Genomic DNA, 15,900 nt, shown 5'->3' with positions numbered 1-15,900 from the left:
AACCTCGTGTGAGGCGCCTGACCATTTGAGAAACGTATGAACCATTTGATTGACTGGCGAGTGCTAACTGCCATTGATCCAAGAACGGCTCTCAACCACATCAACAACAACTGTTCACAGATCACCGGTATCTCTTGAAGGATTTACTGGATAATGGGGGACGCCATTGCTTTTATCGGCAGGTCTTGCTCTCGCGCTTCAAAACCATTCCGTGCTGAGGGGAATACACACAGGTCTAGGGACCATGGGATACGCTATGGCGAGCAACATCCGCAAGAAAATCTCGCGCCAAACCAGGCTATATGTGAATGACATCAATCGATCAGCTTGCGAGCGCTTCATCCAGGAATTCGGTAACTGGGGACAAATCCATATAGTCGATTCAGCCAAGGCGGCAGCAGCCCTGTCGAAGGTCGTCGTCTCCATCGTACCCGGTGCGGCAGACGTCCGTGAAGTATATCTGAACTCTGACAGCGGAGTGATTGCCGCTTCCAAGGACCCAGAACGTTTAATGTTGGATTGCAGCACAATTGACTGTCAAACCTCCAGGAATGTCGGCGAGATACTTGGGAAAGCTGGATCAGGCACTTTTTGCGACGCACCAGTTTCCGTACATATCCCGAATTGAGAGCTCTCGCCTGGACAGATGCTGATGATGCTTAGGGCGGCTTACCGGGAGCTGAAGCCGGAACGCTCTCGTTCCTGATCGGGCACTCTCCACCCTCAGAGAACGACCTGATAGCAACAAGAATAGAAACGGTCATCACGATGATGGGCTCTCCTGAGCGATTCTACTGGTGCAACACACCCGGCTCTGGCCTCGCCGCCAAAATAGCAAACAACTATCTCTCGTGCACCATCCTTCTGGCCACTGCCGAAGCTATGGCCATCGGTATCCGGCAGGGCATCAACCCGACCCTTTTGTACCAGTGTATAAAACACTCGACAGGTCAATCATGGATGTGCGATAACGTCCAACCGGTGCCCGGAATTTTGAGCAATGTGCCGAGTTCAAATGGCTATAAGCCGGGTTTCAAGACACAGATGATGATCAAAGACATCACTCTTGGAGTCGAGGCGGGGAGGGAGGTCGGAATTGAGCCACGGATGGCAGAGACGGCGTTGAAGGTCTTTGAGAAGGCGGCTGTAGATCCAAGATGTGTGGATAGGGATGGCTCGAGCATATACTTGTACTTGACAGGAGACAAGGAGGAGGATTACCAGACCAAAGATGGGTGTGGGGCACCAAGTTCATAATGCTCAGCATGGGGCTGTGCTATATCAAGGATCGTTCCCTTTTCTGTTGGGAGTCGACAAGAGACAGCCTTGCCAGTACAAGTACAGTAGGTCATTTGATGCACAAGGTGGAGAAGAGCTGGGCCTGTCGTTACCCAGTATGGCAGTATCTTCTCTCCACATGTTTCCCCCACCCCGATCTTCTTTGGACTAATCCGTACTTCTTTGCTTGAGAGACAAATGTTGGCTGACCGAAAGTGAACTGTGCAACCTGACTGGCAGCGTGGTGCCTGTCCTTGTTGTTGCAGCATGCACAATGCCACAGACTAGCCAATTCATCATCCACGCCTCGGGCGAGACAACGCACTACATCGCCGACGACTTCACCGATCCCTGGAGAGCAGACCGGCAAACGATCCTGCTTCAAGGTGGCTTTGCTCGCCATGCCGCCTTCTTCTACCACTGGGTTCCCGCTCTTTCGCGGCACTACAACGTGATCCGTCGAGACTTGCGCGGTCACGGGTACTCTAGTGCGCCATCTATCTCCGAGAGACCAGACGCGTACACGCTGGATGCTATTCTTGGTGATATCATCGATACCCTCGACCAGCTGGGGATCGAGAAGGTGCATTTCTTCGGAGAGAGCACGAGCGGAATGTTAGGGGAGATGCTGGCTGTAAAGCACCCGAACCGTCTGCACAGTCTGACCATCTGCTCTTCTCCCGCTTACCTGCCGGAGAGCACGCAGAAATTCCTGGCGTTCGGAGAAGAAAGTTTCGCCGCAGCATGTCGGAAACTGGGGTCTCGAGAATGGGCCACCAGGCTGAAATCCCAGCCGGGGACCATGGCCCATCCTAATCCGGGATATCATCGTTGGTGGCTTGATCAAATATCAATCAGTTCCGGTGAAGGACTGGCCAGCTACGCCGAGTTCCTGGGCACGCTTGACGCCCGACCGTGTCTCTCTCAGATTCAGATTCCGGTCCTCATTCTCGCGCCTGCAAATAGTGCTGCGACAAAGTTGGAGGAACAGAGGGAAATACAGCAGCAGATCCAAGGTAGCAAATTGGCGATCGTGGAGGGGGAAGGCCACGAGATATACGTGGACAAAGCCGACCAATGTATCGGCGAATTTCTTGAATTTATCCGGAAGCTCAAAGGATAGTACGGCTCTCTGCTTGGGTTGTGATATCTGGATGGTGCGTCTTTGGTGATCCTGGATTCTGGGAACAACCATCTGAGGGTTGGTCCTCGTTGTTGTTTACATTCAATCCTCGGTTGATCCTGATATATTGTCTTTTTCCTATTCTTCTACAGGATGTTCCGTAATTGCAAACTCGCTGATCTCCTTGCGAGATATGACCTGCACGTTTGTACCTAGTAAGTACCATTGTCGAAAGGGACGACCACAGAAGTATTTTACAGTGCGGCCTCTCGTGCAGCTAGTCGCTCGGCTCTTGGAGAGGACATAGACGTACTCTAGCAGTCAGATATACCATGGCCCGCTTGGAAGTGTCGTGGGAGATTTTGATCACTACTCCCAGCTTCCAGAAGATACCGTGCGATATGAGCCAGTCTCGATCATCGTAGTCATTCTCATGCCCATCAGGAAGACACTTCCGTAAAGCAGACGAAGCCAAGGAGTCTAGATCGGTGGAAAAGGAACTACGAAAAGAGAACGGCAGTATGATGCATTAGCTGCCGGGCGGCCAAAGGCACCAAAGGCGGGCAGCAACGTCACTCGGCAATCTCGAGATCGATGAACGATGAAGGGGAAGGGGTTGGTAGGCGCTTGAGATGCCAACCACCAAACTCTCGCCTCACTGCAGCTCACTGTCTATCCATTAATAATTACTCGGTAGACCGAGCATCCTCTCCTGCTGTTGGTGATCTTTCCATTACTTCTTCTACTCTTCTACACCAATACAACAGAGGAGGTTCCTCGGCACCCAGCCAACATTGATGAGTGGCGCTTCAACTGCCTTCGCGTCAAGCTGGTCTCTTCCAGCTCAACCTGATGCCCCCCGCAAACTCACCCTCTGTAAGTTCCTGTCTGCCGACCCTACTCGCGTCTACACAGAGCACTAGTGCGTTCGAAGCAAAATCCTGGTCTCCAAAGACCCTCACAGACAAGACAGCATTGTTGCTATACCCGCCTTTGTTATTGTGAAGTAGCCGCGCTCGTCTAGCCAGCCTGCTCCTTGACTGACGACGGTTACCTGCAGGACACCCGCCCCTCGACTCCGCCTCCCCATACCTACCTGCGACAACTCGAAGAGGCCATTGCCACTCCTGTTCCCGACCTCGCCTCTACCCTGAATCTCACTTCGACCGATCCTCGTTCGCAGAATCAGCAATGGGCCAATCGCCCACCGGCTGAAGACAACGAGGGTGATGGGTTTGGATTTAGTCTCACGCCAGAAGAGCTTCGAGAGTGGAATGCTGAGAGTCAACTACGGGCTACCATGCAGACTCAAAGGGCCGAAGCGGCAGCTAGAGAACGATTCAACGGCCGCAACTGGACAAGTCCACCAGCGCGTGCTGGTGACGACAGCGATGGCGATATTGAAGCTATGGGGGTTGGAGCAGCTCGTACAACTGACACCAATGCAAGGAGGGACTTTCTACGCCTTGAAAGGGTTCTGCAGGGTTATAGATCAGCTCGCAGTGCTATGAGGTCGACCAGGAGCTCCGACCTGGGAGCGGTGCCCACAGCCAGTGCCTTGCGAGCCTTCTGGAACGAAGAAGCGGATGACGACTCGACTACCTCAATACCTGGCGTATCAGGGTATTCCTCCAACCGTTATCGAAGAGAGCATCCTCCCAGGCATGCCCAAAACGTTCGAGAGCCTACAGAACCTCTCTTTGCGGCGTCAATCAGTTCCCAACGATCCGACGCATTCAAGCGGGTGAGGAAACTGATTCGGTATCTGTCACAGTTAAGACATACTGGTGTAGAAGGTGGTCTTGAAGCAGCCAGAGAATTGGGTCTCGACTCGTTGTACGCGTCAGACGACTCTTACGCGCCCAGTGACCTTCCCATGCACATCAACAGTCTTCCGGTCCCACAGTACAGTTCTTGGTTACAAGCCGGAATGGTTTGGCATGGTCTGCAGTCCACCGAACGCGAACCTCCCCGCGGCTCTGCTACTACGCTTCGGCGCCACAGACAACGCGAGCTGATTCGCAGGACCATCGCTCGACGGAGGGTAATATCTCAGAGCGTCATCCCCGGTGAAGAAGCTGCCGAGCCTCCCACAGACTCCCTGCTTGATGCAGAGCGCTACCTTTCCGACTTATTACAGGACAGCAATGGTCGATGGGGGTTCTCCCAGCGTTCACCCACATCGTTATTGTCGCATCCTACGCAGACTTCTTCTCAGTCTACGGAGCCTGATCACTGGCCGGTCAAAGTGACGATTCATTCTGTAGATTGGGACGCCATGACAGTAACTGGAATAATGTCTGCAAGCCAAATGCCGGAAAAGCTCTTCTCCATGCAGCAGTCCGCTTCTCCACAGCAGGGCGCGACCGCCAGTATGTCGAGCTTTTTCACGGGAGAGATCATTGATTTCCGACAACAGCCCTTGGAGACGGAGAAAGAAGGTCGAGACTATGAAGTGGGTGGCCTGGACGTGGATGCACGGTACTGGGAACGGCTGGGACCTTTCAGGAAGGAGATTGAGCGAATCCGACATTTGCGGGGGAAGAAGCGAAGCGAGTATCAACAAAGCAGCTCACTTTGGGAGGCACTACGGAAAGCTGCTGGTGCTGATGGTGAGAATAAGGATTCGCAAGGCACGTCAAATGCGCCCACACCGTCAACGGACGACAACATCACAATTGACGAGTCACCCATGAAGGTTTTCGAGACTCTGGAGGACAAAGAAGCGGAGGGTGATGAGATCATGGCTCGCAGCCTGGGGAGTGCAAAGTGGATCGAAGAAAAGCTGGGAAAGGAGTGGATTCTGATGCGGTGGAAGGAACGATGTTTTGTAACACTTCCGGGGAGTCCTACGAATACAAGCTCGACGAGGACCATCTTCACGGAGCGTAGATCTGGTGGAAACGGCCATGGATCTACATCGTGGGGGTTGACAATTGCAGGCTTCTATTATATCGCCCTGAACCGCCTGACGGGAGAGATTGACGGGCTGTACTACGACCCTGGATCCCAACCCTATCAGACCATCAAGATGTTACCTGAGGGCACAACCATGTCACAACCCCAGCCTTGTGGTTGCGGGGAGCACGACTGTCGAGAGCCGGTCGGGGTCAAGAAATGGTTCCCATCAGTCGAGTTCCGGTGAAGGAAGAGGACTACCCGCCAGAAGCGAGCAAGCAAGCAAGCAAGCATGTCAGATTAGTCTCGAATGGAACTGTCCAACACGCCGTGTCCACGTTCAGCCTGATTGATTCTGATTTTGATATTCATATGTTTTTTATTTGTTTTTTTTTTTGGTTTGCAGACAGAAGGCTGAGGTATTCGTGGTGCTCCGTAAATGTTCAAGCGACGGCGGGAGTGAGGCTATGACGAGCTCTTATGACGTGCTCGCAGCCGCACATCCAGCACCACCAGATCGAGTCTAGTTTCGGCGTTGCTTCTGCGCGCTTTTATTGTTCAGGACTGTTCAAGCTTCGGCAGCCGAGAATAATTGAGCTTCGGCGGCCTCGCTTCTTCTCTCCACTTTTCTCGCGTCCTGCAGCAGTCGACAGTGAACGGTGCGAGAGAGAGCAAGAGCATTCAATCCCGCTCTTTGCTTTCCCGTCAGCTACCCTCCTGGACTTGGATAATGGCGCCCACAGGCCTCTTCGACTCCTTCCTGGCTGCCATTCAAGCCTCGCTCTCCGTCTTACTGGTCATTTTCTATGGAGGTGTGGCCGCCCATCTCAAGCTGCTCAATTCCGCCAACACAAAGGCAATCTCCAAGATATGCGTGCGCATGTTTCTGCCAGCCCTGCTGGTCGTCAAGATCGGCTCCGAGCTCCACGCAGGGTCGGCGAACCGATATCTCATTGTCTTCATCTGGGCCATCATCTGCCACCTCATCTCCTTCTTGATCGGCCTCGTCGCACACCTGTGGCTGGGCATGCCCGACTGGACCACCGTGGCGTTGATGTTTAACAACACGACTTCTTACCCGCTCCTCCTGATTGAGGCCTTGGATGAGACAGGAATCTTACGTGCTCTGATCGTGACGGACGAGACGACCGATGCGGCCGTTGAGAGAGCCAAGAGTTACTTCTTGGTCTTTGCGACCGTCAGCAGCTGTTTGACCTTCGCGGTTGGGCCTAGGTTGATCGATACGGAGCATGCCCCCGAGGAGGAGTCGAAGGAGGACGCTTCAGAGCAAGATGAGCCTTTCGACGCTGTCGAGCGGCAGTATCGCGATGCAGAGGACGCCGATGCCAACGAGGAGACGGGTTTGCTGCAGAGTCCCGAGTCATACACCTTCCCGCATCGGCAATCGACCGTCTCCTTCGCAAACATCGCCAGCTACGCGGAAAACTCTTTTTTCCCCTCGACGCGACGCTCGTCAACGGCGGGACGTCCACCCCAACCTTCTCGTCGACCCTCGTTGGCTGCGCAGCTAAAGCGCCGGCCATCGATTGTGCCAAAGAAGCAGTGGTACAAGCTCGGTCCCCGTGCAAAGTGGTGGCTGCTGTTCATTTCGGATTTCTTCAACGCGCCCCTTCTCGGAGCCATTGTCGGTGTCATCATCGGCTTGATCCCCGCCCTTCATCGCTCCTTCTTCAACGACACCTACGAAGGCGGCATTTTCACGGCGTGGTTAACCGCCTCCCTTAAGAACATTGGCGGCCTATTTGTCCCCTTGCCCGTAGTCGTGGCCGGTGTGAGCCTCTACACGGCCATGCAAGAAGCCAGGAAAGCATCGGCCGAGGGACAGAAGACCCAGCCAATGCCGTGGCTGACTGTGACGTTCATAATGCTGATGCGGTTTGTCGTGTGGCCCGTGGCATCCATCTACTTCATTTTCTTGGTTGCTTCGAAGTCGACCGTGCTGGGGCCTGATCCGATGTTGTGGTTCGCGATGATGCTGATGGTGAGCGCACGCACCTCCAACCCTCTCTGGTCTTGCTTGAAAACCAGAACCAACCCGCGTCCCGTTTGGTGTGGAGGAATAAGCTAACCGCGGTATCTTACTCCTATAGCCAACCGGTCCTCCAGCGATGAAATTGATCACGCTCGTCCAGGTCAGCGACGCGGAGGAGGAGGACGAGCGCAACATCGCGAAACTGCTGACTGTGAGTACTGACCCTGCATGCGCTGCTATTCTGCCGTTTCATTCTTATGGAACAGACCCCTCTGCATGTCTGACCTTTTTAAACTGACAAGAGTGGCACGATAGATCTCCTACCTCATCTCTCCGATCTTGAGTTTCACCGTTGTAGGCGGCTTGAGGGCCGCTCAGGCGGCGATTCCGTCGTGAGAGTATGTATGTGGTAGAAAGATCAATTTGGAAACAACGAGGGAATGGAAAAGACCCATGATCGGGGGTGCGCGAGTAAAGTGACTACCCTAACCCCTGTGGGATTTTTCTGTGGGATTTTCTTTCAACTTCCTTATGTGCGACGTATATTAAATGTGGATGACCCGAGAGAGAGAATTGGATGTTCTCGTATATGTGCGTCCGGCTCTCGAACCTTTCTGACTTGTTTATGTGTTCCAAAATTGGAACTAGTTTGTTAAATATAGCATATATATATAAATACTGTACGACCTCATGCCCAGTTTTCATTTCTGATCACCATTCTTTTCTATATGGTCCAGAGCCTTTATAAAGTAGGGCAAAAACTGCTCGGGGTCCTCACTGAACGGGAAATGGCCTAGGCCTTTCATCTCTTCAAAGATGGCGCCCTTGATCTTGTCGGCCGTGCGCCGGCTCGTCTCGGGTGAACAGCTATAGTCATACTCGCCCGTCAACATGTACACGGGACAGAGGGCGGTGTCGATGAGGGCCATGCGGTCGCGGCCGTCCCAGCCCTCGAAGTAGAATTTCAGATCCCCGGGAAAAATCTGTGAGGCCTGCGCCGAGTACAGCCACCAATTGAGCCGCTTGTAGAGGGCGGGCGAGCTGGGTGACATCATGCCGCACACGCGCTCGGCGTTGAGGATCGCCTCATCACCCTGCAGCGAGTAGATCGCCGACGCCTGCTGCGCCGGCAGGTAGTCGCATGCTTCGCAGGGGATCACTCCCCGGACGTCCATCTCCTTCGCGCGCAACGCCACTGCGAGACAGACCTGGCCGCCCATGCTGGCGCCGGAGACGATGACGCGCTTGAGCTTGAGTTTCACGATCATCTGGTGGATGGCTGAGATGTAGAAGTCCTCGCTGTTCGCGTACGATTGAGGGTATTGATGGGTGCCCGGAAATGAACGGCCGTGGCCGGGTAGGTCGAAGGCGTACATGGTGCATCTGCGTTGGAGGGCTTTGTTGAGCATGAGGGAGTGGTACTGTCGAGAGTCGGCCCCCGCTGTGTGAAGGAAAAGAACCTGCTGTTCGCCTGAGCCCGAGGTCTCGTAAAAGATCTTGCATTTCCCCACTGGTGCCAGGGTGAGCCAGGTGTAGTGGCCTACGATCGAGTCGTCGTCGAGCACATCGTCAGGAATGTATTCCTCTTGAGCCGACGTAGCAGGCGGGGGGTGCAGTGCGTCTCGAATGCAGTCTAAGACGATCCTCCACAACCGAGCATGTTTGGTGAAGGCTTCCTTGTCGCCTGTAACTTCAACTCCAGAGCTCTGACCCAGCAGCCGGAGCATTCCCCAGTATGACTGGAAGGGACGTTTTGGGATAGCGGCGAAAACTTCCTGCCAATGTGATGATTGTGCGTTGAGGTCGAATTGAGGTGCGCAGTCAGTCGTCGAGCCTTGCTGGGCTGTGACCTTCCCTTGTTGAATGCTGAAGAGAAGCCTGTTGCCAGAGTCTGCTGCGCGCACGCCGAAGCGGACATTGTCGACTTTGTTTACGGAGGCTTTGAATTCAGGATTTCCGTTTACCACCACTTCGATTTGACCAAGTTTGGTCCCGTCGATGGTGGAGAATAAATCCCCGGCTGCTGCTGCCATGGTCTCGACTCGGCTTCACTCGTCCCTTGGTTGTCCCTCACGGAACCCGCCCATAAGAGAAGAATATAGCGTCACCAAGTCATCGAGAGCGAGTGCTCATTTGAATCATCGCGGATGGCATGCAGGAGTCGACATCCCCGCACGGTGCGAATCGACCCGAGGTTCACAGCATCCAAAGACTAATAAGATCTTAACGTAGTTCCCGCATTCTGCTGCTTCCAAAGCTCAAAACACGGCAGTTTGTTGGCAGTCTTGCCCCCTCGCGCAAAGGTGGGTGGGCAGCAGCTTCTCCTCTGTTACTCCGATGTTCGGTGCCTGGGTATTTGAAGTTGCGGACGGGAGTACGAGGATCCTTCCGCTGACAAAACTCTTCCCCAACGACCAGCATGTCCAAGTTGAACAGGATAAGTTGTTGCAGCTCGCACCTTCAATGAATGGGCACGTTTGCAATTCCATTTGAATCGAAGGTGTTGTGGTTAGCCCTCTGATTGGCGGTCGACGTTTTCCCCGGGAGCTTGAATTCGAGCAACAATGGTCCAACTTCGTTCGACGAGCTCTATCCGGAAGGGAGTAATATGTAAAGTCGTCCTCGAAAGGACTCTTCTACTTCGGGGCCCCGAGGATAACACATTGTGACGCAGAATGTCCTCAGTGCGCGCAAAGAGGATGTGGATCTCGCCATCCCTTATGCTGAAGCTGCTTCCAGGTGCCTTAGCGGTTCTGGATCGGCTTTGCTGATGCTTTGAAGGCATAGTCTGTGTAGCAATTTGCCCCTACAACGTACCTGCCGCCACGCTCATCGTGAAAGCCGCCGCTGCTCTGATGACAATGAACCTGATCATTGCCGAACCGTACAAGAAATCTCCTCTCGGCGGACTAGCATTGGGGCCGCTGTTCGAGAAAGCCGGCTTCCTCAAGGGCGATTTCCAGATTCTTCCAGGAGACGGTTTGACAGGAACATGCAAATCATATATGGATAAGGATGGTGAGTCATACCCTAAGTTGTCTTCACCATGCAGACTCATTTACCTTGTTGACTGGGCAGATTAGCTCCATCAGAAGTGTGTCAACCGGGAAGTGAATCCAGGTGATTGCTGGGGAAGGCAACTTAAACCGGTTGAAGTTTGAATTAGCTATGTCAGTCTCGCTTTCCGCGGCCACCCAGAACCTAACTGAGACAACATTTTAGGTGGAAGGTTCCTGCGATAGTGTTCGGGGATGATAACCTGGGCAGCACTGTCAAACTGATGAGTCGATCAGTTACTAAACAACGGGAAAACGTCAATGGCGGACCGGACAATAAATGACCTCCTGGCCCTCTCCAGGTAGGGCTACGTGGCAGCTTCCTTTGTTGGACGTTGAAAGGATGCGGCATCTCAGAAGCTAGGCAACTCGTTAGATCCCAATGGGGCAAAAGAGTCTCTCACAGACTAGCCTCACTCGACAGAGTCAAGTCCATGGTCGCCCGTGCTGGAGAAGAAGCCGGACTTGTGGTAGGCGGACCAATCTGGCGACAAAGGTTGCTTCATAGAGCGAACCGTGTTCCGAAACCCAAGGCTTGGTGCCCAAATCTTGATGGGGGTTTGTTCGGGCCAGTTTTCATTATCCTCACAATCAAGACGAAACAGGACGCCATTCGGTGAATGAATTCACATTGGGTTCGGGCTCATGAACGTTATCTTCACCCGAGATCTCGATCATGCACAGCAATGTAGTCCGGTGCGGTACATGTCAGCTGCGTCAATGTGGTAAGTTATGTCCTATAGTATTAGCTGGATGTGGCCAGGTTACTACCTCTAGCCTGAAGATGAACATGCAGGTGCTTCCTGGATGGATGAAGCAAGCCGGCCTTCGTCGAGAAATAGGCGAGTATGAAGTGACATGGATAACGCCTCAGACTCAACGAGAGAGTTTGGAACAGACAGTGGCACTGATTGTCTAATTGCGCGCTGAGGGCTTTCACGGAACCTGAAGTCGGTTCTCATCAGGCGAGTGCCTTGGTGAAGGCTCCGCCTTTGACCGACTGATTCACCCCACAGCATGAACTCTGAGGATTGATCCATATTCGCGATGAGAATGTTGATTGCCAAGTCCTCGCGGAGCAAGAAGCAGTCGTAGAACAGGCAGCAGAGAAGTTTGATTGACCAGTTGATAGTCCCATGTATTCCGTACCGTGGAGCACTCCGTGCTGTGGAGGTACTTGGACAACGCAGGTGGCTGTCTATCGAGAACCGGTTCGGGTTAGCAAATGCAAAATGGAGTGACTTGGCCCTCATACCATTGCTGGATGTCACAATACATTATAGCTATAATTGGTGCACCGGGCGGTGAGTCCCCGGAAAGACATTTTCGGACTATCTATTCTTCTTCGAGCTTCGTAACAACTTAAGCGATCAAGCGTTCTCCTGTCATATGGGAGCTGCTGGTACAAAACCATGCAGTGGCTGGTTTCTCGGTCAGAATCGCAGAGGTGCAGCTTCGGCGCGTGGAGGATGCTGTGCAACGCCTATGGTTTTGTTTTCGACCAGAATCTTCTCCAGCCTCTTGAATAGAAGAAGGCCTCCTCGAAGACTTGCTCGTGTGCCGACTGGGTTTCTATGTGCCGAATACGAAACAGAGAGATTGACGGCGTGCGTCCGAAGTTGATGATCTTCTGGCCTTGCGTAGCGCAACGGTAGCCGCTATTAAGACCAGCAGGCGACCAGGTCATCCTGGCCAGAAATGTCTCGTTCCGTTAGCAAATCAAACGAATATGGGGAACTGGAGATGAGGCTCTGAGCGAGAGTACCATCCACTTTGACTGGAAAGAAAACATCCAAATAATCCCGGCAGGCAGGCATCGCAGCTGGAGGTCGGGCATCCCAAGAACCGCAGAAGCTGAGCACAGGCATGATTCGACAGGATCTCATTGTTCGGACAAGCACACTGCAAGATCGGATGTCGTGTGGACAATATCATTGCTCTGGGAAGATTGCTGGTGGATGGTGTGGATGGGGAATTTTGATGACCAAATTTCAACAAGTGGGTTGTTGATTTGCTGTGCCTGGTGAGCCTCGGACTCCTCATCTCCGGGGAGGGCACTAGACACCTACTAGAAAAGCCCCAAGGCTAAGGTTTGCGCCAGACGCAGGAACCGATGCGCTTAAGACCACCCCGGCATGGGCTATAGCCCAGCTAAGCTCCTGCAGCGGATGGTAGTGGTGTCGAGCTACCACTGAGGCGCCTGGATATGTCTTCCATGCCCAATTAAGGTCCCCACTACGGACTTTGGGGCGGCGACCCATGGTGACCCTTACGCACTCTTGCGCACCCTTGCGCACCCTACGGAGCAATTCCTCGACCGTTTTGAGACTTGCATGACTTTTTGGCTGCTAGCTGCGCTTCAGCTCGCCAGCTCCAACACTCGTGCTTCTCTCCCCCTGCCCTCGTCTTTCTCCCTTGCTTCACCACCGTTCCATCAGTGCACACTCTCTTTTCCTCTGCTCAGTCGATCGCTCGCTCGTTGTTCGAACAGTCTTTCAATAATATCATCAGGTTCTTTGTCTATCCTCGCATTCGCTAACACGTACCAACACCCCCTGTCGAGTTTCCTTTGACTATACGATAATACTGCTTGTTTGCTCCTTCGGGCTGGGATAAGGACAGGAAGAGAGGGAAAAAAAAAGGAGCTCCCCCTCGCTTCCAATCGATTCGCAACGCAACCAGGCACAATTCATTCCATATCGATTCAAACCGCGTTGCGGTGGCTGCTTGTTCATTGCTTTTTTGCCCATCGAATCCAACAGCAGTGTTATTGTCAAATTATATCGGCCATATACCGTCTTCAACATGGAATAGCCTGTCGAGGTGCATAGCCCTCTCCGCCTCCTCATACCCATGTCTCAGATTCTCTGACACCTCCCGCCTTTCGACAGAACCCTGAGTCTGCCCTCTTTCGCTCTCGCTGCGCTGTTTGCCAGCTGCCACTCGTTATAATCATTCGTTTGAACATCCTCGGACTACAAATTCCACACATCTCCTAACCGCACCCTCGTTCACCCGGGATAGAGAAACCTTCGCTCTAAGCTTCAAGACGATCGCTACATACAATCTACGAATCTCAAGACTGAAAGAGTACGGCAGGCGTGCGTGTCGACAAAAGGTCAATCTCAGACAGTCGTTTTTTTTGGGTCTCCCTAAGCAAGTGCCCAACTCATTGCATTTCATGCATCTCCTATAAGCATTCCCACAATGGAGAGGCCTGCGAAGCGACTGAAGATTATGGACCCTGATGTACGAAACCCGCGGGACACAGGTTCAAGAATGACGGAAGGGCTGTTTACCTCAGAACTCGGTATGAGGGGTGATGACACAGACCACAATGTTCAGCCGACTCGGACCATTAGCTTGTCGGATTTTCAGAGACAAAATGTGTTCGGCAGCTACCAGCACGCCCCTCGACCTATTCTACCTCGCAGAAATGCTGGAATCTACTTATTACCCAGAGCTCCTGATGCTACTGTTACAGCCAGCGTGGTGCAAGTCAATGTAAACGACGGCACGAGTACCTCGAAAATTACCGAAGTCACTGTGGCTACAACTGGCACTGTTGTTTCCTTATCAGAGGTTGGCACACTGACTACTGCGGTCTCAGTAACTATACCTGGAATCTTAAATAGCACCAGCGTCCAGGGAAGCTCCACAGACTCATCCGAAACGATCACTACTCCACCAACATCTTTGGATACATCAACGATTACCTCCATATTCAGTTCTGGGCCTATAAATGGTACAACAACGTTCGTGGATACGACTAGGACGACGGAACGGACTGTGACGGTGACAGCCACTTCGACCTTCGAGTTGTCGCTGATCAATGGTAGCATCATTGCCACAGACTCACGTTTCGGCGCAAGTTCCACAAGCAGGACCAACGTGGGCACTACTGGGACCAGCAGCGGCACTTCGAAGACCTTTTACTTTGGCGACCTCACCCCGACATCTACATCATCGTCTGACAGCCCTACATCCGGTTCGGCCGGTGCTTCGTCGGGTTACTTCACTGATGGACCCGGCTCAGGCGCGGCTGGTTCTTCGACAGCCACAACCGATTCAGCAGCTACATCGAGTGCTGGATCAAGTTCGGGTAGTGGCGGAGGCGGAGGCGGAAGTCCTGGTCTGACACCAACTCAGCAGCAAGTGGTGGGAGGTGTTGTTGGAGGTGTGGCTGGCGTTGCACTTACGCTAGTCATCATCCTTTTTCTCCTTCGCTGGTACCGCCGTCGACTAAAGTCACGAGGCCTACTTCCTGAGCAAATTGCCGCTCGTGAGCTAACGACCGGCGGTGGCAGGGGCGGTGGTGAGGCATACCCCATGTCGCAGCGATCCTCAACCACCCCTCTCACAGCTGCTGTGGCCCACGGGCTGAAGCGTCTTCGACCTCGCAGTAGTCAAACCCTAGGCACTACCGGCACTGGTACCACGGACACCAGCGTCCCAGAATCGGAACGGGGCTTTCAACGTATCGCCGGTCGCAAGATCGCCCCTGTGTTGAGCAGCGGGGGTGACCCCTACGGGGGCAACTTTGGTGCTTTCGAGAAGGACGCTGGTATAGGTCCCTCGGACGCGACACAGATCCCTGAAAGAGGGCTTTCGGGGGCTTCGTTCTATCAGGACAACCGGGGCTTCTACGGCGGGAAGGGCACACCAACACCACCACAGATGCCTTCTTCGCCAACAACCGCCACCACGAATGCTAGGACGGGGGACTTGTCCACTCCTGCTGAAACCGCGTCGAGTACGAGAGACTTTGCAGAGCCGCATGCGCCATCAGTGCTCAATAGCAGCCAGATATCCTTAACCACACCCAGCCGACCAGAAGGGTTTGCAATTATGCGGCCCAGTCCCGCCCGAACTCCGGTCACTCTCAGTCCCGCTGCGAGCTCCATCAGGTTACCAATCCAACAGCCACCAAGCATGGATGAAGATGCTCCTCCGTTGCCGCCGATGCTGCGAGATGGAGTCGGTCGCAGCTTGGCTAGCCAGGACGGAAGCCGAGTAAGCAGGAGCAGTGGACGGAGTGCCGGGCGGTTTACGGAGAATATGTGATCTCGTATTCTCACGAACGATCATGATCGTTCGAAAATCTCTGGCATCGATGTTTGAAATCTCTTGTTTACCAGCGAGGAGTTTAGCGTTATTGGTTGGACTTTTTTTTGCTAGGCACTTGTCGTGGTTATCCGTCCCGAGTATTAAGCTCGAATCGGGTGTCTAAGGATGTTGTTCGATGTGATACCCACCAGATATATACCCTCCAAGATGAGGTAGCACGTGTATAAGCCGAGAATTGAGTACGTTTCAGATGGAATGCTTGCATAATATATAAAACGTGAGCTGTCCACCTCTATATCCAGTACGGTACGAGGTAGATTGGGTCATTACTGATTTCGCTCGTGTCTTGCATGATATCTATGTACAGCTTGACGGCTACGGTAGGTATGTACTCCGTATAGATTCCTGACCTGCTACACTCCCTCACTAGGATGTGTAGGTAGTCCAGTTCGAGATATTCACTCTCGACAAGCTTGTGTTTGAGC

At 53.2% G+C, this 15,900-nt stretch overlaps 7 protein-coding genes across 7 annotated transcripts; 6 read left to right on the top strand and 1 right to left on the bottom strand.

The window, feature by feature from the left end:
* Nucleotides 1-244: 244 nt before the first annotated feature.
* Nucleotides 245-1,257, top strand: Z519_03471 (uncharacterized protein; the record flags this gene model as incomplete). The annotated part of the gene is made up of 2 exons (XM_016761221.1): nucleotides 245-610; nucleotides 664-1,257. The coding sequence occupies 2 exons, from the start codon at nucleotides 245-247 to the stop codon at nucleotides 1,255-1,257; spliced, it is 960 nt and encodes a 319-aa protein (XP_016623071.1).
* A 295-nt stretch (nucleotides 1,258-1,552) lies between these two features.
* On the top strand, nucleotides 1,553-2,401 carry Z519_03470 (uncharacterized protein; the record flags this gene model as incomplete). The annotated part of the gene is made up of 1 exon (XM_016761220.1): nucleotides 1,553-2,401. One exon carries the CDS (start codon nucleotides 1,553-1,555, stop codon nucleotides 2,399-2,401), a length of 849 nt encoding a protein of 282 aa, XP_016623070.1.
* An 852-nt stretch (nucleotides 2,402-3,253) lies between these two features.
* Nucleotides 3,254-5,546, top strand: Z519_03469 (uncharacterized protein; the record flags this gene model as incomplete). Its single annotated transcript, XM_016761219.1, has 2 exons — nucleotides 3,254-3,277; nucleotides 3,462-5,546. The coding sequence occupies 2 exons, from the start codon at nucleotides 3,254-3,256 to the stop codon at nucleotides 5,544-5,546; spliced, it is 2,109 nt and encodes a 702-aa protein (XP_016623069.1).
* A 483-nt stretch (nucleotides 5,547-6,029) lies between these two features.
* Nucleotides 6,030-7,688, top strand: Z519_03468 (uncharacterized protein; the record flags this gene model as incomplete). Its single annotated transcript, XM_016761218.1, has 3 exons — nucleotides 6,030-7,301; nucleotides 7,411-7,503; nucleotides 7,608-7,688. 3 exons carry the CDS (start codon nucleotides 6,030-6,032, stop codon nucleotides 7,686-7,688), a joined length of 1,446 nt encoding a protein of 481 aa, XP_016623068.1.
* A 305-nt stretch (nucleotides 7,689-7,993) lies between these two features.
* Nucleotides 7,994-9,325, bottom strand: Z519_03467 (uncharacterized protein; the record flags this gene model as incomplete). The annotated part of the gene is made up of 1 exon (XM_016761217.1): nucleotides 7,994-9,325. The coding sequence occupies one exon, from the start codon at nucleotides 9,323-9,325 to the stop codon at nucleotides 7,994-7,996; it is 1,332 nt and encodes a 443-aa protein (XP_016623067.1).
* An 828-nt stretch (nucleotides 9,326-10,153) lies between these two features.
* On the top strand, nucleotides 10,154-10,406 carry Z519_03466 (uncharacterized protein; the record flags this gene model as incomplete). Its single annotated transcript, XM_016761216.1, has 2 exons — nucleotides 10,154-10,310; nucleotides 10,345-10,406. 2 exons carry the CDS (start codon nucleotides 10,154-10,156, stop codon nucleotides 10,404-10,406), a joined length of 219 nt encoding a protein of 72 aa, XP_016623066.1.
* Nucleotides 10,407-13,555: 3,149 nt separating this feature from the next.
* Nucleotides 13,556-15,412, top strand: Z519_03465 (uncharacterized protein; the record flags this gene model as incomplete). Its single annotated transcript, XM_016761215.1, has 1 exon — nucleotides 13,556-15,412. The coding sequence occupies one exon, from the start codon at nucleotides 13,556-13,558 to the stop codon at nucleotides 15,410-15,412; it is 1,857 nt and encodes a 618-aa protein (XP_016623065.1).
* Nucleotides 15,413-15,900: the final 488 nt, after the last annotated feature.

The sequence above is a fragment of the Cladophialophora bantiana genome, assembly GCF_000835475.1.
Source record: "Cladophialophora bantiana CBS 173.52 unplaced genomic scaffold supercont1.4, whole genome shotgun sequence".
Classification (NCBI taxonomy): domain Eukaryota; kingdom Fungi; phylum Ascomycota; class Eurotiomycetes; order Chaetothyriales; family Herpotrichiellaceae; genus Cladophialophora; species Cladophialophora bantiana.
This window is presented reverse-complemented; position numbering and strand designations above follow the sequence as displayed.